The sequence below is a fragment of the Sciurus vulgaris genome (assembly GCF_902686455.1).
Source record: "Sciurus vulgaris genome assembly, chromosome: 5".
Classification (NCBI taxonomy): Eukaryota; Metazoa; Chordata; class Mammalia; order Rodentia; family Sciuridae; genus Sciurus; species Sciurus vulgaris.
This window is the reverse complement of record NC_136465.1, coordinates 68,244,627-68,268,159: the sequence shown is the minus strand read 5'-3', so window position 1 is coordinate 68,268,159 and position 23,533 is coordinate 68,244,627. Positions and strand designations below refer to the sequence as shown.

General features: G+C 46.3%; 1 protein-coding gene across 1 annotated transcript in view; it reads left to right on the top strand.

Moving 5' to 3' along the window:
• CACNA2D4 (calcium voltage-gated channel auxiliary subunit alpha2delta 4) overlaps positions 1-23,533 on the top strand; it is a gene marked incomplete at its 5' end in the record, with an annotated part of 102,185 nt that overhangs the window by 9,039 nt on the left and 69,613 nt on the right. The window contains 15 exons of the mRNA XM_079141743.1: positions 400-459; positions 1,608-1,770; positions 2,904-3,035; positions 6,674-6,734; positions 7,355-7,505; positions 8,513-8,587; positions 9,395-9,484; positions 9,594-9,707; positions 10,101-10,179; positions 11,216-11,349; positions 14,319-14,396; positions 15,151-15,231; positions 16,168-16,242; positions 19,986-20,072; positions 20,625-20,696. Coding sequence (XP_078997869.1) covers positions 400-459; positions 1,608-1,770; positions 2,904-3,035; positions 6,674-6,734; positions 7,355-7,505; positions 8,513-8,587; positions 9,395-9,484; positions 9,594-9,707; positions 10,101-10,179; positions 11,216-11,349; positions 14,319-14,396; positions 15,151-15,231; positions 16,168-16,242; positions 19,986-20,072; positions 20,625-20,696 — 1,452 coding nt within the window. The remainder of the gene's footprint in view (positions 1-399; positions 460-1,607; positions 1,771-2,903; positions 3,036-6,673; positions 6,735-7,354; positions 7,506-8,512; positions 8,588-9,394; positions 9,485-9,593; positions 9,708-10,100; positions 10,180-11,215; positions 11,350-14,318; positions 14,397-15,150; positions 15,232-16,167; positions 16,243-19,985; positions 20,073-20,624; positions 20,697-23,533) is intronic.

Below are 23,533 nucleotides of genomic sequence, written 5' to 3'. Positions count from 1 at the left end.
CCTGTGACTTTCAAGCCACGCTGTATCTATTGGTTTACACCAATCAGAATTCCATAAGTAGACACTTCATACCAGGGTTGGAGACAGTCTGTCCTACCTGGCTCAGCTAAGCCTGATGGATGTCCAGTGGCAAAATCACCTAAGCACAGGGCCCATGAGTATAAGCACCTCTGCTCCCAGGGGCTCTCAGATCACTTGAGGACCATGAAGATGGTTCCTCATGGCCAAAGGTATGAGGGAAAGGAAGGGAAGAGGAGAGGAGGAGAGCAAGGACACCTGACTTTGGGTAGTAACTAGGAATGGAATTGCTGGGTCATATGGTTATCCCATGTTGAACTTACTGGGAACCCATGACCCCCTTTACCCATTCTCTGTCCCCTTTGCCTTCCCATCTCTTAGAGTCTGGTGGAGGCTGCTGAGGAGGCTGACCTGAACCATGAATTCAATGCATCTCTGGTGGTGAGTCCTCTCCCAGAGTTGGTGTAGGGAGCTTTTAACAACTGCATGCCCGGTTGCCACCAAGAGCAACTATATTCAGTTGCCTGTGTACTAGATAAGGGTATGTGAGTGTAGAGTAGCAATCCACTCATTTCGTGAACACATACTAACACCCCCATGGGTAAAGCCATGCCCTGAGCTCAAGAGAGGGACATATTCTTGACCTCAAGAAGCTCACAAACCAAATTGCTCTCATAGAAGGCATGTGACCAGTCCATTTGGGTGGGTCAACCAAGCAATAGGAGAATGAGGACTAGATAAGGGAAGGGTCACTAGAAACCCTGCAGGCAGGGCTGCGTGAGGCTGGGCCACAGGTCGTGTGCATTTGGGCAGGCAAGGCATGCAGGAGAGTCTTTAGGCTGAGTGAAAAGAGAAGACAGAAAAGAAGCAGCGAGTGGCCCAGTTTGTGTCCAGAGGAAGATGAAGCAGAACATGGCCTTGGAGAGGTGATGGAGGGTATGATAGGAACCTAGAATGCCAGGGTCAGGATCTGGTTTTCCTTCTGCAAGGAATGGTAAGAATAGAAGGAAGGGAGCTGGGGGAGGGGGACACAGTTGCACATGTCCTTTATAAAGTTAATGCTGGCTGCAGCATTAACTTCGGGAGCTGGAGCTTGGACGGATGTGGGGGTGTTGCAGTAACAGCCCTGGTGGTAGGGTGTGACCTCTGTAGCATGGAAGAAATGGGGAAGTCAGTCCGGTTATGGATCCATGGGTACTAATCCAAGCGGACTCTTCTACATTGTGTAGAAGAGACAGAAATAAGACCATTCTGGTTTCTAGCAGGAAACTGATGGTGCTAATGAGGGTCTTTGTCTCTGACTCTCCTTGAATCTACATCTGTCTGTCTCTGACTCTGTCTCTGGCACACACTAAATCAAATAGACAACCCGGCAATAATAGACAAGTTACATGGAAAACCAACCTGAAGAGTCCTCAGTTCCAGTTATCTGGACATGTGGTGTTCCCACATCACCCTGAACTTTGCTAGCAATTCGTCCAATCCTCTTTCACATCAGAATACTCTGACTTAAGCCATTTCCTTCTCCCTCTCACTCTGTGTCCCTCATGTCTTCTGTCTCTCTGGGGCTTATTCCCCTCTGTTCCTAGTTTGACTACTACAACTCAGTCTTGATCAATGAAAGGGACGAGAATGGCGACTACGTGGAGCTGGGAGCTGAGTTTGTCCTTGAGTCCAACGCACACTTCAGCAACCTGCGGGTGAACACCTCCATCAGCAGTGTGCAGTTGCCCACCAATGTGTACAACAAAGGTTGCCACCATAGCCCCATGGGCTATCATTCTCTTGTAATTGCCATGAGGGTGGGGGTGGTGATACTGGTGGTTATTAGTGAATTCGCCTCCATTTTCCTGAATAGCACTACAAGCTATGAACTGTCTCTCCAATTTCCTTAACTAAGGATGAGGAAAGAAATTATTCTACACAGTATGATGTATTACTCTGTTTCCATTGGTATAACAAAATATCTGATGCTGAGTAACTTATAAAGAAAAGAGGTTTAATGAGCTCGTAGTTTTGAAGACTAAAAGCCCAAATAGCATAGTGCTGTCACTGGGATGGGTGGCCTCACATCATGGTGGATGGCATCATGGTGATGGTGGAAGTGCCCATAGCAGAGTAGATATCACATAGTGAAACTGGAAGTCAAAAGTGGGAGGAGCCAGGCATGGTGGTACATGCCTGTAATCCCAGAGACTTGGGAGGTTGAGGCAGGAGGATTGTAATTTTAAGAAAAGTCTCAGCAACTTAGTGAGGCCCTGAACAACTTGAAAAGACCTGTCTCAAAATAAAATAAAATAAAATAAAATAAAATGGGCAGGGAAGATAGCTCAGCTGGTAGAAGGCTTGCCTTGCAAGCACAAGGCCCTGAGTTCGATCCCCAGTACTGCAAATAAATAAATAAATAAATAAATAAATAAATAAATAAATAAATAAATAAAATAAAAAGGGTAGAGGATGTAGCTCAGTGGTAGAACATCCCTGGGTTCAACCCAGGACCAAGGAAAAAAAAAAAAAAAAAGGAGTGGGGAGGAGTCAATCTTGCTCTTTTATAACAACCCTCTCTGGAGAATCATCCAGGGTCATATAAAAACTACAAAAATTCCTTCCCAGGGCAGTGCTCTCAATAACCCAATTGCTTCCCACCAAACTCTACCACCTCTCATATTGCTGCACTGGAGACCAGACCTGTAGCATATGAACTTCGAGGACCCTCAATACATCCCAACCATAGTAGGGAGAAAACTCAGTTTCTGAACAAGCGTGTGTGTGTGTGTGTGTGTGTGTGTGTGTGTGTGTGTGTGTGTGTTTAGCATGTAAAGATTTGACCACTTCTGCTGCAACTTAGTCTCCCCTGAAGTTCCTTCCATCATCTCACCCTTTAGACCCAGATATTTTAAATGGAGTCTACATGTCTGAAGCCCTGAACCCTGTTTTTGTGGAGAATTTTCAGAGAGACCCTACACTGACCTGGCAGTATTTTGGCAGTTCAACTGGATTCTTCAGGATCTATCCAGGTGAGGACATTGGTAGCATTTCCATGATCATCTGAACTTATTCTCTGGAACCCTAGTGGTCAGGCCCTCCATGATGGCATTGTGTGGCCATCCACCCTTCATCTCCAGCCCTCCATCTTACAAAACAAAAACTCAGGACACCCATTACTGGGAACTCTCCATTCTCTCTTCCCTAACCCAGCCACCAGCTACCATCACTCTCCTTTCTGTCCCTATGATTTGGACTACTCTAGGTGCCTCACAAAAGTAAATCACATAGTACCTGTCTTTTCGTGACTGATTTATTTCGCTTAGCATAATGCCCTCAGGATTTATCCATGTTGTAGCATGTGTTAGAATTCTTTTCCTTTTTAAAGTTGAATAAGAGTCCATTGTCCATATGTGATACATTTTGTTTGTACATTCATCCTTCAATGTACACTTGGGCTGCTTCAGCCTTTCTGCTATTGTGACTAATGCTGATAAGAACATGGTGTACAAATACCTCTTTGAGACGCTAATTTCAATTCTTTTGGGTATATACCCAAATAGAAAGGGCTGGGGATGTGGCTCCAGAAGTGGAATTGCTAGGTCATATGGCAATTCTATTTTTAATTTTTTGAGGAACCATCCTACTGTTTTCTATAAAGCAGTACTGTTTTATATTCCCACCAACAGTGTGCAAGGGTTTTCATTTCTCCATATCCATGCTAACACTTGTTATATATATCAGGATGACATGGATAATAGATGTGAGATAGTATCACATTGTGGTTTTATTTGCAGTTCCTTAATGATTGGTGCCCTGGTCAAAAAGGATTAATGTGCTTATTAGTCATTTGTATATCTTCTTTATTTAGAAAAATGCAAAACTTTAGTTCTAGGCTCATTAAATAATAAATTTCTATTACTTCTTCCCCCTAGCCTCTGACAACTGTCACTCTACTTTGTTCTTCTGTACTGGGTGGCAAGTAGGGTGTGACTAGAGGAAGTGAGTTTCTGGGATCTCTCTCTCCGTCTCTCCCTCTCTCTTCTTTCTCACTGCCCAAGCTGAGCAGTTTACCTCTGCCATGATATCCTGCCTTATCTCAGGCTCAGAGCACTGCAGTCAGCTGACCATAGACTGACTCTCTGAAACCATGAGCTGAAATAAACTTCTCCTCAAAGTTGTTCTGGTCAGGTATTTTGGTCACAGAAATGAAAAACTGACTAAAATAATATTGACTAAATTGTCTATGCCTTCGCTAATTTTTTGTCTGCTTCGTCTCATTAGCCCTTGTGACACTTTTCATTTTAAGTCTCTTTTGTCTGATTTTCAGAGGGACACCAGCATGCTCTGCCCATTGTGTTTACCTATAAATGCTTTCTTTTTTCCTCATTCTTTTTTTAAAAAACATTTTTAGTTGTCGATGGACCTTTATTTAATTTATTTATTTATATGTGATGCTCAGGATCAAACCCAGTGTCTCCCACATGCCAGGCAAGTGCTCCACCATTGAGCCACAACCCCACCCCTGTCCGCATTCTTGAATGGTGTTTTTGCTGGGAATGCAATTTTAAATTAACTTCTTTTCTCTCAACGCTTAAGAACGTTTTTTTGTTGGTTTTGGTGGTGGGGGGGTGTTGTTTTTTGTTTTTGTTTTTTGCTGTTTTTTTGGCTTCCACCAGTGTTGAGAAAATCTGCTATTGTTTCTTCGAAGTGCTTTGGTCTTCCTGGATATTTTCAAGGTATATATTTATTTGCCTTTGAAGTTCTGCAGTTTCACTACTACATGTCTGCATGTTAATATCTTTTTATTTGTCCTGCTTGAGATCTACGTGGTTCTGGATCTGAGGAGTTGTGTTTTTATCTGTTCTGAAATATTCACCCACATAATATGTTTAACCTTTGTCTTTCTCAACCTTTTCTCTTTCTGTGTCTCCAATCAGACATGCATTAGAGCTTTTCATTCTAGCCTTTATACTATTCTAGATAACTCCTTCAACTGTGTGAATTGTATTTACCTATGAATAATTCACTAGCCACTTAATTTTTTTTACCTCAATATTTTTCTTCATTTCTGAAAATTCCATATTTTGAAAACTGTTTCTTCTTTCCTGATCTTCTCTGGTTGACTTTTCTTTGTGATTTATCAAACACACCTATCCTTTTATTTTGGCAGTTTCAACTTCTAGAATTCCTGGGCTCTTGGTTCTATTGCTCCTCACTTAAAGGGGCCTGTTCCTTGTGCATTTGGTAATCCTTTCTGATGAGGCCAGTGCTACTTGTAATTTCTGGGAATCCTACAGGTCTGATGTAGGAGTTCTCAAGAGGATTCACTTCTGTTTCTGCTTGGACTTGAGGGTACCCCACTCAGAACTGCCAAAGGTTTCGATTCCCAACCAAGAACATCTCCTCCTCATTGCTGTTACAGATTAAATTCCCCTTGATCATGTTGCTCTGAGGGGGTGCTGCTCATGGCTGCCTGTAGGTCTAGGTCAGGGCCATGCTACTCAAACTCCTACCATGCCTACCCTGTCCATGGCTCTGTCCTGCTTCCCACCTTCAAGGCCTTGACCCCTGGCTGTCCTGACCTTTATCCTTCAGCCTTGGGACTCCGTTCTTATTTATTTGGTTTTAGGGGCATGGTCCCTGAATCCTCTTTCTATCCTTGAGAGTCCAGCAGTGTCTGAAAGGGCACATCTCATTTAAAGTCAAACTGCTAGGAAACTAGAAGGTCCTTTGAAGCTTCTAGATGTTCATGATACCACCACATTTTCTTTTCTACCCCAAGCACACTATATTACAGTTTCCATAATTATATTTTTAACCTTATTTTGAACCCTCTGTTCCAAACCATGAAAGTCTCTTCAAATAGAGATTTTTTTTTTTTTTTTTGGGGGGTGCTAGGGATCGAACCCAGGGCCTTGTGCTTACAAGGCAAGCACTCTACCGACTGAGCTATCTCCCCAGCCCCAAATAGAGATTTTTATTATGAATCACATTAATGTTTTCTGAGCTTCGTGTGTATTTATTCAAATGCTTGATTAGATGAGAACAAAATTTACTCCTAGTATTCTACTAGTGGTCAAAGCAATGACTTTCATATCCTTTCATTCATTTTTTGATTCAGGTAACAAACATTACTGAGCTTCTACTCCACACAGTGTCAGAATCCCCGGCCTAATGTTGCTTATAATTATATAGCCAGATCATTTCTCCCAGTCCAGGGGGGGAACTGGGAGTGCTGATGAGCTTAACCTGAATACTGAACAGAAGTCAGAACACTTGGCTCTTTTTTCTCTTTGTCCATACTTTGCTAGATGGTAATGGATGTTAAAATCATACCATTCCAAAACTTTCCCTTCCACTATTTGATATGAGGGTTAGTCTCGCAAAAGGTCCCAGGCACCACATATAGGGGTCCTTTCCACCTGTGAACTTACTCCCCACTCTGACTCTGTACATTTGGGGTGGTAGTTGTCTCTCCATAGAGATAGCTTCCCTCTTTGCCAGTTGCCTCAGTTTACAGGATGTGGTCAAGTGCACCTCACCCTGCTGCCCATGTCCAAGCAGGTCCTGCCCTGGGGATCATAACTCCCCTGGGATTTAGCACGCAGCCAGGGGCTCTGGGGTAACCTCACTGAGCTAGTGAAAGAACCAGCCTTGATTTCCCCAGGTATAAAATGGACACCGGATGAAAATGGAGTCATTACCTTCGACTGCAGAAACCGTGGCTGGTAAGAGCTCATAGGGGAAGTGCCTCTGGTCCTGAGATTTATCTCAAAACCTTTGGTTTTGCCTAGTCCTCCTATGCTCCTGGTCCCCGTTCCTGCGCACCACCTTGGACATGTAGAGCCTAATCCAACACAAGAGCAGGAGGAGCTGCTGTTCCTCCTTCCACTGCCCTTTGTGCTCCTGCACGGATCCTAGTGTCTCTCCCAAATCAGACCTCTTTCCAGGACACTGTGGGGCTGTCCCAACTCCACCCTGGGTTAAGCTCTCCTCTCCCTCAACACCTGCTTTCTGGCAGATCTGTAACCTAGTCGAGGCTGGGATCTAGCCCTCTTCTTTCCCTCTGCCAGCCCCTCAGGGACCCTACCTAGCTGGTCTAAGTCAAAAAGGACAAGTGACTTGACCAGTCCCATTAGGTGGACACATATCAGTTATTGCTTCCCTAAATGACTTCAGGGTCCAGTGGTTGTAGAGCATGATAAAACCTGTCACTGATGGGACATTGACCTGAACTTTGGGTACACTTGGGCAGAATCTGAATAGAAATAACTGAAGGCCCTGGGTCAAGTGGTTGTTCTGGCTTTGGTTTTTCCATCTTTGGTCTGTCCCTTTCTTTCTGCTAAAGGTACATACAAGCTGCCACTTCTCCCAAGGACATAGTGATCTTGGTGGACATGAGTGGCAGCATGAAGGGGCTGAGGATGGCTATTGCCAAGCACACCATCACCACCATCTTGGACACCCTGGGAGAGAATGACTTTGTTAATATCATTGCGGTAAATATGGCTTCCTGTTCTGGAGTAGCTCTCACTTGCTCTAGAAAAACTTTCTTTCAGCTGTATCAGGACCTATACTTATAGCCAGTGGATGCCTCTTACTGAGGAAAGATTATTTTCTCTAAATCTGGGGCTCCCAACTTAAGGTGCATGGTTTGCCTGAGGATGGGCTTCAAGAAGTCCATAAAGTTTCTGAACTCTTATGTAAAATGTGCACATCTGGTTTTCTAGAGTCCATATCTTTCATCAGCTTCTCAGAGGGGTCTGGATCCAATACTGGTTAAGAACCACTGGCCAAGTTATAATTACCTTATTCACATCCACATGCTCTTGTCTAACACCTGTCTCTGAAAAGCTTCTCCATGCTACAGTAGGACAAATGATCCCTGGTTCTTCCTCTCTGACAATTCCAGTTCTCCCACTTCCTTTATCCCACCAAATCCAGACACAGTGGGAGAAAGAAGAAATAAAAGGGGAGATATAAGTGAGGCAAATGATTTAAAAATCCAGTGAAAGGGTGAGCCAGCTCAGCCCTCCGCAAAAGCACAGTGGATAGTCCACCAGTCTACCACATGGCTGGCATTTCTCTTCTTTATTAGAGTTGACTTAGTAAAGAAATGCCAAGGGCTGGGGAAATAGCTCAGTCGATAGCTTGATGGCAAGCACAAGGCCCTGGGTTCAATCCCCAGCACCGCAAAAAAAAAAAAAAAAGAAAAGAAATACCAAGACAAAATTGTCTAACTTCTCATGAGGTATCTATCACTCAGGCAGCCAACTGAGAAAATGTACCAGGGCCGGATTTGAGGGAGAATTTTTAAAGTCAAGGTTCTGCTGTTACTCTGGTCAGAAAAATTGCAAAAAGCATAGAATACCCCAGGATACTACACAGGTGCCTACGTGAGCCCTGCTCCAGAGCAGCGGGGAGCTTCCCGAGCCTTGTTGCTGGGCCTTGACCTCCCACACTGATCTGTCTGTTCTCTCCTCCTCCCTTCTCACCGTGACTGCAGTACAATGACTACGTCCATTATATCGAGCCCTGTTTTAAAGGGATCCTTGTCCAGGCGGATCGAGACAACCGAGAGGTGAGTGTCCGTGCATGGCCCCATGCCCTTGTCAGGACAGGACAGGTGTCTGTGTGGATTTCTTCGTGGCTCCTTTTGGAAAGCAGATGGTAGTCCCTGGTCATAGACATCCCGGAAATCACTCTGATCGATGTGCTGCTGCTTATCAGATCAAAGTGTGAGCAAGCAGACCTCACATCCAAAGGGTCTCACTTCCTTGGGGAAGAAGGTCTCACTCTGTGGAGGATCCAGAGCTCAGTTTCCCCTTTGGTTCCTGTGGGAGCCTTTCTCCATATCAGTCTCCATGAGCAGTTTTCCTGAAAGGAGGACAAATTCAAACCCATAGAGTTGAGTCCTTTTCTCTGATAAAAAGGCCAAAGATAAAAGGACATGGCAACAATTAGGGTTAGGGAGAATTTGCATGTCTATCTGTGGGGAGTCTGGGTTAAGCTTCCTCTTGAGTGTGGGTCTCAGCCTCTGGTACCTCCACACTCTTCCTGTGACATACTGGCAACTGAGTCAAGGGCTCGATGCTGAGGTTATCCTTTCCTCTGTTCCGGGACTGTCCTCCTCTATCTCGTTGGCCTCATGCTTGCACTTGCTTCCAGTGGGAGAATGGGTTCGCGCCATGCCACTCACTCTCAGCTTATCTTGAGATACTTCTGTTGTAGAGGTCCAATCCATGTGATTAGCTGCATCATACAGCTAGGACCCCACAATCATGCCCTTCTGGCGATAGTTCCAAATAGCCACCTCAATTAAGACCAGAGACAAAGATTCTCTAGTTCACTCAATCCACTGAGCCTCCTCTGCTGTTTATCTTAACAGCATTTCAAACAGCTGGTGGACGAGCTGGCGGTCAAAGGTGTGGGGATTGTGGACCAGGCCCTGAGTGAGGCCTTCCAGATCCTGAAGAAGGTACCTGAAGGTGGTGAGGCCTGGGAGAGAGAAGGGATTAGGAGGGAGCATGGAGGTAGAGGGAGGGGCAGTCCTGGCCTTTAGTGACTGAGCCCTCTCCTGCCCTCAGTTCCAAGAGGCCAGACAAGGAAGTGTCTGCAATCAGGCCATCATGCTGATCACTGATGGGGCTGTGGAGGGCTATGAGCCAGTGTTCAAGAAGTATAACTGGCCAGACCGCAAGGTGATTGTGCTGCTGGAGGTCATGGGGGAGGAGGGTGCTTGTCCATGGCAGGACAGCCTCAAATTCATAAATTCATAAATTCAGATATGTCCTAATTGGATGTTCCAAAATGTGGTCACTTTGGGCCTATAGGACTGGTGTAAAGGGCTTCAAGGACCAAAATGTGGTTTTGAGACATAAGAATGGCCAAACTGTTTGGCCTTGAACCTGCTCCACATTTACCATGGCCCATGGAAAGTCATGTTGCTGCCTGGGCCTCAGGACCTTCTCTGACTGAAAGTGGATGTGACTGGAGAACCCCAGACTGAGAGTGGCTTGACCCAACATCTAAGCCTCACAAAAGTGAAGGTAACACTACTTATGTCTGCTGAGCCCATGCATCTTGTGGATTAGGTCCGAGTTTTCACTTACCTCATTGGAAGAGAAGTGTCTTTTGCTGACCGATTGAAGTGGATCGCCTGCAATAACAAAGGTGAGTGACATATAAGCAGAGTGCTTTGCCGCTGACATGCAAATGAAGCCATCCATGCTAAAGGAAAAACCAGAGGGTCACCATGTTCTTAGGGAAAATGTTCTGTGTAGTCCTGGATCTCTGACCAGAACCCAATACCTAGGCTTTTCAGTGTCACCTTAGGCTCTGTTGATTTGACAAGAATGTATTGAGCATCTACTGCACACTCAATGCTGTTTCCAGGAGCTAGGGAATCAGGAGTGATCAGGGTGGACTGAGAATCTGATATAATCTGAAATGTGCTGTGATGGTGGAAAGGCACTGACTCTCTGGTCTGTTCTGGGGGTGCAATAGAAGAAACACTTCCCCAAGTTTGGGAGGTGAAAAAAAAGGTGTTCCAGACAGAGGGAATTATATGCGCTAATGGTCTGAGACAAGAGGCGTGCTGGAAACTGAGAGCTGTTTCTTTTTATTGGCATCTAGAGTGAAGGTTTGGTGCAAAGTAATGAGCAATGAGACCAGAGAGGTAAACATGTACTAAACTATTTGTAGTCTTATCAGCCATTTGCTCTTTTAAATATCACTATGGCGACCACAGTGAAGAGGCTGTAGGAGCCCACTCCATAACCCCAGAGACCTGAGGAAGGATGGTGATCAGGGAAACTAAGAGGTTACATAGAGTAGAGTAGGACAAGAGTCACCATCTTTGAGGTCCTGAAAACAGACCCTAAGATGGAATGACTAGGTAGAAGACTTAATGGGGAACACGGCCATTGAATTCGAGGCTCTGGCTACTCCTGTGGGGACTCTGGAACTGGGAGGCCCCTCTGATATCTTCCAATTTGAGGTAGTATGGGCCTTTGTCTCCCATTAGCCTCCAGCTGTCCCTGGTGGACAGGACGTAACCTTGGAAGCAGTTTCCTGTGACCTGGGCTGTCCCAGGAGGGGCTCAGATGTGAGCCATCAATTGCTGGGGGAGGGCATGTGGGCCCTGCCCAGAGACTCCAAGTGACATTCCCCACCTTGCTCCACAACCATGGAACCCCACCCCTACCAGGCTACTACACACAGATCTCCACGCTGGCCGACGCCCAGGAGAACGTGATGGAATATCTGCATGTGCTCAGCCGCCCCATGGTCATTAACCATGACCACGACATCATCTGGACTGAGGCCTACATGGACAGCAAGGTGGGCCCTGAGGGTGGCTCCAGACTCAGGGGAGCCCAGATTTGGGGAACCCCCAAGAGCAAGAGGTAACTTCCTGGGTCAGAAGAGGGGTGAGCATGCCTCCCTGCATAAGGAAGCATCATGAAGGGTGAACAGAAGCCCTTGGTGAATCTTTTCTTCCCCTGACAGCAATGCAGCCCAGCAACAGGGCCACTGCCTAGGTGCTACTGCCCCAGAGGCCCTGAGCGCACCCAGCAGGCCAGCCCAGGACCGCCCTCCACAGCCGTCGGAGTCCCCTGCTCCAGAGTTGTTGGTTCTTCCTTCCTGTCCTGTCTTCCCTCCTCCCCCCTTGTCCTCTCCCACCTGTTATGGGAAGAAAGCTGTCATACCAGTAATCACCATCCTACGGCTTAATCACGTACATTCCCTTCCAGGGCCCTGAGTTTCAGAGGGTGTGGGAAGCAGTGTCTTACACAAAGGAATAGCTATCAAAGGTAGAGCTTCAGATGAGATGTGCCACTCCTCAAATCACATCGCGTATGCAGCCGCCAGTTTCCGTGATGATTTATCAGACTGGGGTTAAGAGAGACCTGAAAACAGTGGTTTAAATAAGATGGAAGTGTATTTCTTCCTTATGCAAAAGAGGCTTAGAGGTGGACATCAGGGACCTGGTGTCCCTTCCTGTTGTCACCTTTACTGTGCCTAGGATGTGACCCTTGTCCTAGTGGCTACTGGAACTCCAGTCAGCTGAAATGACATTCTAAGCATCAAGATGGTGGGCCCACCCCTTTAAAGGGAACTTCTCAGGAGTTTTCGCTGACACATGAACACACATTTCATTGACCTGAACTCAGTGAGGCCACAGTCCCATGTTGGCTCCCGGTGACAAAGGAGGCTGGGAAGGCACACCTTTTCTTCTGACTTGCCCCATGTCTGAGGACAGAAGCACACTTTACCTCTTAATATCTATAAGCCATTTTGCCAAATTTGGGATGAAAATCCCAGGAATCCACTTCAGAGGGTCTCCACTAATAACGTCATGCCTGTACTCAGAACACATCATCCATCCCTCACCAACTGCTGCTCCCAACGTCAATGCTTAGAGGGCAGAGCTTGCAAATTCCTTTGGGTGGGTTTTGCCTTTCATTGTCCAGGTGGTCATTGTTCATAGGGTCCTGTCTGTCCAAGATCCACTAGAGAAATGGGAGAGGGATGAAGGGGCGGGAAGAGATGGGGACTGTGGGGGCTGCCTTGGTCTTCTCTCGCAGGGCACGGTGTCCCCTGCTTTTCACTCTCTCACTGTTGCTTCATCTGTCACTCTCCACCCAGGCCTTCCAGCAGCCAGCACAGGCTGAGGGAGCCGCCTCCCCAGTGTATGCGCTTCCTTCATGTGTGTGCTGAGGTCAGGTCAAGGGAGAGGGAACGCTTTCAGAACTCTGAAATCCACTGAGGGGAGCCCAGGCCCCAAATAACCATAGCCACCCCTGGGACTGGTTGCGTGTATATGTATGTGTGTGTGTATGTGTGTGTGTGTGTGTGTGTGTGTGTGTGTGTGTGTGTAAAAACAAAGGTGGGCAGAGGCAAAAATCTTACTTCCCTGTAACATTATTAAAATGATTTCAGGCAGGTTGTACCTGGTGGTCCTTGGGCATTTCATGGACAATTTGATCTTCCAGGGTCTCTGTTTCCCTCCCACAGATGTGGTCACAGCTTTATCTTCACTTTTAAAAGTGACACCGACCTCCCCACTCCATTGTTCCAGTCTCTACATCGCCTGTCTTCCTCCTTCCCTCACCTTCTTGGTGACTTTAGATTTCCTGAAGTCAGATCTCACCTGTACTCTCCTAGACCCACTTCTGGACCCTTTGAATGGAGGATGTCTCTCTACTGAGTGGACAAGTGTCCCTCAGTGTCCAGAGACTAGGGCCCAGGGGCCTCTGTGTACTGCACTGGGACCCACCTTGAGTGTGAGATAACTCCTAAAGAGGGCGGGGAAGGTGGGACCTGCCAAGGCCTGGGGAGCAGCTTCCCTGAAGATGCACCACCGAGTTCATCAATTCTCAACTCCAGGAGACTCACAGCCATCATTTAACCCACAAAGATGTGTCCGGGTGCAGAACAATATTCAATGGCAGGGTGGTCACTTTCAGAAAAACTTAATTCCAAACTCTACATCAAAAAATCAGATGAGGAAGGGCAAGAGAGTTGATGGTCAAATTCTTCCTTGTTCTAAGAAGGTTGACTGTAGAGGTCCATGACCCAGCAGCTACCTTTAGTTGATCTGAATGAGGGTCAGGCTCCAGTATCAGCACACATACATTTCATCTCTGCTACCCAGCCAGGCACTCGTGTGGAGCCCATGAGTCAAGGTAGCTGAGGGACCCAGCAGAGGGAGATGAGGCCCGGGTGGAGCAATCTCTGGGCCAGGGCATGACTCCAACTCTGGTGTTCTGAGTGGAGAGCATTGTCCGGAGTGTGTCAGTGTTTACCTAAGGTAGACAACAGCTGCAACGCACCCTGCCCCTAAGCTGGGCTCCTCATATACATGTTTTTGAGAGTGGCTGGTTAATGTCCTTCTTACCCTTAACTGGCCTGGGCTATGGTTTATAGCAACCTCAAGTCTGTATCAGAGGTTTCTGGGAAAATTCATGCTCTCCTAAGCTTCTTTGCTTCTGGTCTGTTTCCTGTGCTCATGTTCATCCTTGGTCTGCCTGAGATGAGACAGCTTAGTGAGTGTGCCAGTAGCTGGGCTATAGGCTCAGGACTCTGCTATATGACATGGGCCTGGTCCTCCTCTCCAGTCACCTCTCCCCAGCATTCCTGCCAGCTTCCCTTTTTGCACAGAGGAGAAAGCTCACCCGGCGTTTCTTCCTGTTGGAAGGTGATGCTGGGTAGTTGGCCTCAATGACTGATTCTCTATATTGCTCTGAGTAGTGCAAACCAGTGGGCCCCAGCCTCCCCACTGACCTCTGCATTTTTCACCCTGCCAGCTCTCTACCTCAAAGGCACAGAGCCTGATGCTTCTCACAACCGTGGCCATGCCCGTCTTCAGTAAAAAGAATGAAACGGTGAGTGGCAGCTCCTCATGAGGCAGCAGCAGGGACTAGAACCTGGCCCACTGACTGACATCTTAAACTAGCACGTCCTGTCTTGGCTGAACAGGAGGGCCACCTTGGGAGTGTTTCAATGCACAGTCCCATGCCCTGTCCCAGAGTAGTTACATCCAAATCTTTTAGTCAAAGTTGGGGCCAGGAGTCTGTCCTTCTCAAAGCTGCCTCAGCAATCCTGCTCAGCTGCTTGGGTCAGTTCCCCTGCTCTGCCCTGGAACCTGCATTGGGGATAAAAGGTTAGAGGGGTCTTCTGCCAGCCTTCCAGCAAAAACACACTTCCTACCATGTTGGACAGACTCTAACTTGTGTTTAAAGTCCCTGGTGGGAGAATTTCTGGAGACTCCCTCCTCTGTCTAGCCAGGAGATACTTTCTTACAGGTACCTGTAGATCTCCTGTAAGTTATGGTTCCTAAGATCCCAGTACTTCAGCCTCTGCTGTGAAGATTAATATTTTATTCAACTTTGGATTTCATTTAAATATTATCACTTAAATATTAATGTTGGGCATTAGTCTTCCCAGCAGCTGAGATTGCTCCTGGGGTTTTTCCTGATTCTAAATTTTTATTCCAAAGAACTCAGCCTAAAATCTAACTGCAGAGGGAGATTCACTTAAGTCCTAAACGGCTTCCTCTCTGGAGATCTGGAGAGGCTTAGGGTTCAATCTGGCCTCATTTATAAGAAATCCCTTTAACCCTCCTGTTTTTCCTTCTAGAGGTCCCATGGCATTCTCCTGGGTGTGGTGGGCTCTGATGTAACCCTGAAAGAGCTGATGAAGCTGGCACCCAGGTATAAGGTGAGCATAGGTCAAGGCCCTGAGGGGGATGTTTTAAATTTCCATTGCTATGACAAATTACCTGAGAAAATCAACTTATAAGGAGGAAAGGTTTATCTTGGTTTACGATTTCAGAGGTGTTAGTCTGTGGTCACTTGGCCTTATTGCTTTGCCAAGGTAATATATCATGGTAGAAGTGTGCAGTGGAGGAAAAACATTCACTTCATCATAGCTGGGAAAAAAGAAAGAATACCAGTGACCAGGGTCCCAATATCCCCTTCAAGGACACACCTCCAATGACCTAACTTCCTCCCACTAGGCCCTACCTCCTGAAGGTTCCACTACTTTCCAGGAGTGCCACAGGCTAGCAAACAAACCCTTCAACATGTGGTCCTTTGGGGGACATTTAAGATACAAATATAGCAGGAGGCAGGTACAGATTCCCCAGGAGCTTCCCCACCCAGGCTGGGAGCCTCTCTCCAGGCCATGGCAACCAAGTCCAGAGCTGGGATGAGGCCCCTCCATTCCAGCTCCGGACAAGTGCAGCTGTGGGCATGGCAGCAGCAGCTTGTCCTCTTGGAGTCCTTTGTCACCACTAGTTATTGACTTGTTCTGTGGCCTTCAGCAAGTTCTTTCCCTACCTGGTTTTCCCAATCTGCTCCTCCATGCCACATAGACCTGTTTTGAGAGTGAATGAGAAGGCATCATCAAAGCACCTAGAGGATGTGGTAGAAGAGTCAGGAAATAATGTGCATTGTCACGGTTGTTCCAAACAGTAGAAGCTGGAAAGGACTTCATGATCAATGGTCAGAAGCATGCCATTGGTTCATTTCCGTTCCTATTTGAAAAACTCCTGTGAGCTGCCATCTTAACTATCCTGCAGCCCCAAACCCCTTCCCAACTTCAGTCATCCAATACAACAACACTCTAATGCCCTTTCTTCCCTGACTTTGGCAGCTTGGAGTACATGGATATGCCTTTATGAACACTAACAATGGCTACATTCTCTCACATCCTGACCTCCGGCCATTGGTAGGTACAGATCTTATTTGCCTTGGGATCCTGATGATATGGGACTTGGGGGTAGTTCACAAAAAATAGTTAAAACAGTGAACATGCATTGGACTCCATTTAAGAACCTAGAGGGTAATAGGAGAAAAAAAAATACATTTTTGTCTTTGCTTTCAAATTATTTGTAATCTGCAGGAGAGACAACACAGAAATATGCAAAATGATTGATGTGCTGTCCAAAGATCATGTAATGAAGGCTGCAGTTCTGAGGCTAAAGAGCTCTGTAGGACAGGGTGTTAATCAATTTTTCATTACTATAACAAAAGTCCTGAGATAATGAAATTAGAGAGGAAAGGTTTATTTTTCCTTGGTTTTGGAGGTTTCAGTCCATAGTTGGTTGAACCTATTGCTTTTAGGTCTCTGGTGGGTGAGGGCAGCACCATCATGGTGAACCAAACCTGTTCACTTCATGGTTGTGAAGTAAAAGAGAGAAAGAAGAATCCAGGGTCTCATAAATTACCTTCAAGGGCACACCCCTAGTGACCTCCATCTCTTAAAGGTTCCACCACGTCCCAATGAGTGCCATATCTGGAACCAAGCCTTTGCCACATGGACCTTTAGGGGACATTTAAGGTTCAAACCATAGCAGACATTGGTCCATGTTCCCCTCACCACCTCAGTAGCTGTACTGCATCTTGCAGTCTGACAGATGTGTGAGCAGAGTACCAGGGGCCCATCAAACAGGGTGTGAGTTCACAATAAAAATGGCAGAGGGCCCTCTCTGGAGAGCTTATGGGGGCAGCAGTGCAAGGTCCCCCTAAGTTTTTCTCAGGATATTCTTGAGTCCCCCCATTTCCTTCCTAGAGGTTATTTTCACATGGACTTAACTGAGCAACTGGTGGCTGAGAAAGAAAGTTGCATCATTGTATCTGAAAACTCTGCCTCCAGGGATAAGGGCTCCCTGCTGCCTCTGGTCATGGCACATGGGCACAGTACAGAGCAATAATGGCCACACCTCTCAGTGTGATGGTTGTGGGTAGGGGGAGTTAAAGTTCTAGAGGAATCTGAACCTCTCCCCCTCCTAGTCTTCTTTGGAGTAGTGAATGCATCTCAGGGCAACAGAGAACAGGAGAACCTACTAAGGGGCTCCTCTGCCCCAGGTGTCTAAGCCATATTCCATTCCATTTGGTTCAAATGGATTCAGACTGTCCATGAGGTGACTGACCAGCTACTTAAGGGTTTAGGGTAGAGAGAGATCGGGACACACTGGAGACCACCATGGCCCCTCTTTCTTCACAATTCAGGCTCTGAAGGGCAAGTACCTGAATCCATGATATGTCACAATCTTGGGCAGGTGGGTTCCGCAGAGCACCATACCAAGTACTAACAAATGATTTGGGGGTAGGGAGACCACATATGTTGATCCTGGCACTGACCTGTGGAATTAAGGGGCACTTATCAGAAACCCACCTATCACCATCTATTATGTAATCAAGATGAATATAAGGCTTCCATCACTCGGTTCATGATGTGGACCTACTGTGTGTCTGGCCTTATGATGCTTTGAAGAATTCTAGAAGCAGTGATGTATATCTAATTAAGGAAATACGATGTGCATTAATGAAACAAATAGAGGATGATAGCACATGGGACACGATTATATAACAAAAGATGTACATGGTGAAGCCAGTGTCATCTCTTGGAAGACACTCAGGAATGTCCCAAAGGGCATGCCTAGTAATGTAGTCAAGGAAGTCAGAAGCCATACTGTCGACCTGAAGTCATTCTGTATCAGTGCCCCTAAGAAAGTGGAATCATGATTTTAAGATGAGGGACTATGGCAATCTTTCAGGTGCCATCAGGATTTAGGACATGGAGGTGGGCTATGGCCAAAGAAACAGATTCCTTGGAAGAGATATAGGGACAGTGATGCTTAATAAGCGTGAATGTCAACAAAGCCAGGAACGGGAGCATTGTGCATGCCAGGGTGAGGAGAAAAGGAGAAAATAGAAGGGGGACATCATTGTGACAGACTACAGATATAGGAAGGCTGAGAAAGGAGGATCGCCAAGTTCAAAGCCAACCAAGGTGCTAAGCAACTCAGTGAGGCCCTGTCTCTAAATAAAATACAAAAAAGGGCTGGGGTTGTGGCTCAGTAGTTAAGTGCCCCTGAGTTCAATTCCAAGTACCAAAAGAAAAAAGAAAAAAAAAAAAAAAAAAGAAAAGAAAGAAAGAGGAATGATGACTTCCTGAAGAAACTAAGTGAAGGATTAAAAAAAAAAAAAAAAAAAAGAGTCTGGCAGAAGCAAGATACACAATGACAAGGACTTCAACCACCCAAGTATCCACTGGGGGCCTCATCCTACCGAAGCAGATACTCTAGTTTTTAATTTACCCCAATGACAAACTATCTTCTCTTCTTTATTTGATGGGATTACTAAACTAAATCAGGGAAGCATTGCAGACATAATTGCAGATAACTTGACAATATCTGTCTTGGCAGAGAGGGAGAGAGAGTGTCAATGCTGGAAAATGATGACACTCAGAGTGTTGATTAATGGCACGATGTCAAGTTGGAGAGAGGTCATAATTAAGCACTGCTGATCTGTCTTTGACTCGTTAGCATTCAAAAATCCTATCAACAAGATGAAAATGCAGAAGGCAGATGCCATAAAGTCTGGAAGGAAGGCTAGTACATTAAGTGAGAAAATCAGTACTCAGAAGGCATTTTTCTCAAACAGTGGGCTTAAATTCATGAGATTAAATATATTAAGGATCACAGAAAGCTCTGTGAAAGACCTGAGTGTTAGACCATGAAGGTGCCAGATGTGGTGGCTCACACCTGTAATCCTAGCAGGTCGGGAGACTGAGGCAAGGAGCCTGAATTTGAGGCCAGCCTCAACAACTCTGTGAGGCCCTAAGGTAACTTAACAAGAACCCATCTCAAAAGAAAAAAGTAAATAAAAAGGGCCTGGGGATGTGGCTCAGTGGTTAAGTGCCCCTTGTTTCAAATCCTAGTACCAAAAAAAATCCCCAAAAAACAAAAAAACACCAAAAAGACTTTGAAAGTGTAAGTTAACAGTAGTTTGTCACATAAGGAAGACCAAAGGGGTTTGACTGACTGAAGTCACCCTCATTGCTGTCAGGAAGCCCAGCAGCAGAATCCTAGGCAGGGGTCAGAGCTGCATCATGCTGGTTCCAGAACACGCCCCTCCACATTGGCCAGATCCTAGGTAGACTATTGACTTTTGTCTTGGGGGTCCACCATGGGAGTGACACTGACCGTAAAGCGTATTCAGAGGGAGCTAACGCATCTACCAACTGGGAACACTCAGCTTGGAGAAGTCTTGGGAGTGACAAGTGCCTGTAAAAATCTCGAGGGTTGCCAGAAGGAACACATCTGTGTGGCTCCAGGGGAGAGAACTGAGATCAATGGGTAAAAGTTGCAGGGAGACAGATTTCAGCTCCGTAGGAGGAAGAACTTTCTAACAATTAGAGCTGTCCAAACCGTGACAAGCTGGCTCACAAAGTAGGGAGTGCCTCATCTTGGGACATATTCACCCAGAGGCCATGAGACCATCTGTCACAATGTGGTTGGCAGGGGAAGCTCTACGCTGGATAGAAGTTTGGTAGAAATAAAACTTAAGGAATTGCTGAGACTCTTTGATTTCTTGAGCATACTAGACAGGCTTTACAGGGGAGAGGAAATGGAAGCAGAGCCAGATGCTAACTTCCTGTTTTCCTTCCTGGCTGGCCCACTCCAGTACAGAGAGGGGAAGAAATTGAAACCCAAACCCAACTACAATAGCGTGGATCTCTCTGAAGTGGAGTGGGAAGACCAAGCTGAAATCGTGAGTGGGAAAACCTGGGGAAAGAGAAAATCGTTTATTCAACTTTATATCCACAGAGTGAGTGGCTGTTAGCTTTGGGGTCATTGTTCCTTGCACACAGAGCAGTTGGGTCCCAGAGTCTTTCCAAGTCCAAGCCAGGAGCAGTTCCCATAATGGGCATTTCTGTTAACAACAATGAAAATATAACATTATCTTCCTGAGTAACGAGGATCAGTGAGGTTGAACAAAATCATATTTATAAGCGACAGAGTTTGTTTTAGCCTGGCCTTCTGTCTCAACATCTCATCCTAGAGGAAATTATGTCTCAGCAGCATGACCCGGTGCACCTCAATGCCTCAGTACCCCTCAGAGCACTGCCTTGGTGCACAGTCAGAATGACAAGCTTAACAACTCCCAGAATCAAATCTATCTTCCTTCCTGGTATTCTGCTCAGAGGACAAATGGGAGAAGTCAGTGTCCCAAGAGATCCCTGTAGTCTGATCAGTAAAGTTCAACACTTTCTCCACACCATTGTGTGCCAAGGAACTAATGCTATTGTCTTTCCTCTCCCAGCTGAGAACGGCCATGATCAACAGGGAGACAGGTTCTTTCACTATGGACGTGAAGGTTCCACTGGACAAAGGGGTAAGAAGGTAGAGCTGGAGCCAGGATGGGGTCTGAGAAGGGTGCTTCTTGGCATTTCACTGAGGTTTTCCTTGGACTTAGCTTAATTAGATCTTGGGACTTGGGTGCTCGCTGTAGCCTGGAGGACTTGATCAGGGGGCTGCAGCCTCAGGGGCACGCCTGTCCAAGGCCTGCACTGCTGCTCACACCCACGCTTGGTTCTTTAGAGGCTACTGAGTGGGGTGGGTTAGCCCAAGTCACTTACAGCTTTTCTTTCTCCTTATGCTGCCTGCTATTTGGCCCTTTGGTTGTTTATGATAGAAAGGGGAAATGTGACAGTTCATTTTGCAAATTGTCACCAGCTCTGCTACAACGTGTTTTATGGGAAGAGATTGAACATATTCTCTACTTCTTTTAGCTGATTTTCATCCACTCTCACTACCGAGAATCAAGGACTGATACCTTCATTGATACCATTACTGTTTTTACAGACCTGCACATCATTTACAAAAGACCATTTCATTTTCTCACTTAGAAGGTTTCAAAGCATCCATTGAATTCACATTGTCCCTTGACATATTTACAAATGTCACCTCCTCCCACACAGCCACCCCCACCTCCTCCTCCTGCTGCCCATCTGCCTCAGCTGAGAGAACACAGCATCTGTCTGCAACAATTAGACCCAAGTTCTTCCACAAACGCAGACATCCGTGGAGGCCAAACAAGAAAGCACTGGGAAGGGCAAGCCATTCAAGTGTCCCTTTTTGGTCATGCACTGATTTTCACTGGGACTATCTGATTTCTGTGGCATCTGTCTGGCTTTTTATAAGCTCTGAACTCAGAAGGGTCTCCTTCCCTCAGGCAAGGCAATATCCGTGATGTCAGGCTACCTGTTACAGCTGACCCCCAAGACACTGAGGTTTCTTTCATGCACCCCACCCTCATCTCAGACTCCCCTTCACACGTACCTGGGCTCTCATTTAGTTCAGGCCTGCCAGAGTATTTAACCAATAATGAAAATGTCAGTGTGCACACGGCACGAGGTGACTTAAAGAGAGACTGGAGAGTGGCTGTGCTATATGCCCAGTGCACAGTGATTTATGCCATGGGTGTATTGCTGCCACACTTCTCCAAGACACCAAGGCAGAGGCCCAACCAGACCCAGTACTCCAAACTTCTCCTGCAACCACTGCCCACCCCTTTGACATTTGTTCATTGCTGCCAATAAACCATCCAGGCAGTTTTACCACCTTCCTGACCTATGGGTGCTTTGACATAAAGTAGGACGACTGCCATGACAACGATAATGATGGACATTTCATAGTACACAGACGTTCACGCTTGCTACTATACTACTACTGATGTGGTGACCCACATTTATCAGGGACTAGCTGAACTATCCTATTCCCAGTTTACAGATGAAGATATGCAGGGAGGCCAAAAACTTGCCTGGGTCACCTAAATGATAAATTGCAAGTTCTAGACAACCCCCGCCCCCAACCACTGCCGCATACGGGCCTTCCTGAAGGACTGGTCCAGAATTAACTCTCCAGTCTTCAAGGTTTCCCCAAAGCCTCTTTGGAATAGCATTTCTATTCCATCTTAAAACCCACTGTCCTGGGGGGGCGGGGGTGTGACTCAGTGGGAGAGCACTTGCCTACTATGTGAGAGTCCAGGGTCAATCCACAGGGCTGAAACAAAAGAAAGTTCACTGTCCTGTCTCCCTCTGCCTCATCAGATCTCACTCAGCCCTCTTTAACATTTTATCTCTTCACTTCACCCCCGGGAAGCTCCTGAGCCTACACTGTGTGGGGGACATTTTGTTGGTATGTGGCCAGCACAGTGGCAGCCAGCTTTCAGCTACTCTGATCTATTATGATGCCACTCTTCCCTGGTATTGCTACATTGTGTTCACCACCAACTGCTCTGTCTCCCCCACGTCTTCTCTAACAGTCAGCAGACAGTATCATTATTTTCTTGCTGCCAGTCAGTTCCAGCCCTCTCTCCCAGCTCTGGTGCGTCTCAACTTACAAGCTTGTTCCTCCATGGAAACAACCTTCAGGTCCAGGTCTCAGCCAAGGAAAGCTTTCTTAAAGCATTGTGGGAACATCAATTATGGTTCAAGCCACCCTCCTTGCACGTGGTCACCGGCTCTGTTGTTTTCTCCTGTGGACTTTACAGACTTGCATCCCACAGATCAATTCAGACCTTTCTCCATCTGCAGACATGCAGCCACGGTGGCATTACCAAGAACAGTTGTAGCAACCACAGCATGATCGAGAGTAGGACTTGCAAACTTAAAAGCTTGCAGGGCCAAATAGGTCAGTTAAGAAATGTGAATGAGAGAAGCACATGGGTGTCAGGGCTGGGATGTTGAGACTACAGCAAACTGGAGGGGTATAGGCTATCTAAAGAGTCAAAAATGGAATTTGAGATATGTCCAACTAATTCCAAAAATGTTAAAAACACAGCGTGGGCCAGAACCTAGGATATCAAACTTGTCAGGAGTCCAGTTTCAGCCTGTATTCTTTTTTCTCCAAAATGCAGACCAATAACAGTTGTCATACCTTTGACCTATCAGCAGCATCCTGGCCAGGTATCTTTGGACTCATGTTTAAAAAGAACAATCCAGAAAAGCAAAAGTATCCTAGTGCATCTAACTTAGCGCATCTAACCTAGGACCCTTTTAATCTTTTCACATTGTTGATCATTTGGATTGAATAATTAGCAATGGGGAAAGGAGAGAGGCAGGCATAATGTTCTTTACTAGCTCTTGGGTTCTTCCAAATTCATGACCCTATTGACCTGGGTGCATGTGTGTACACACATGTAACATAGCAGCACCGGGCACTTCCAGA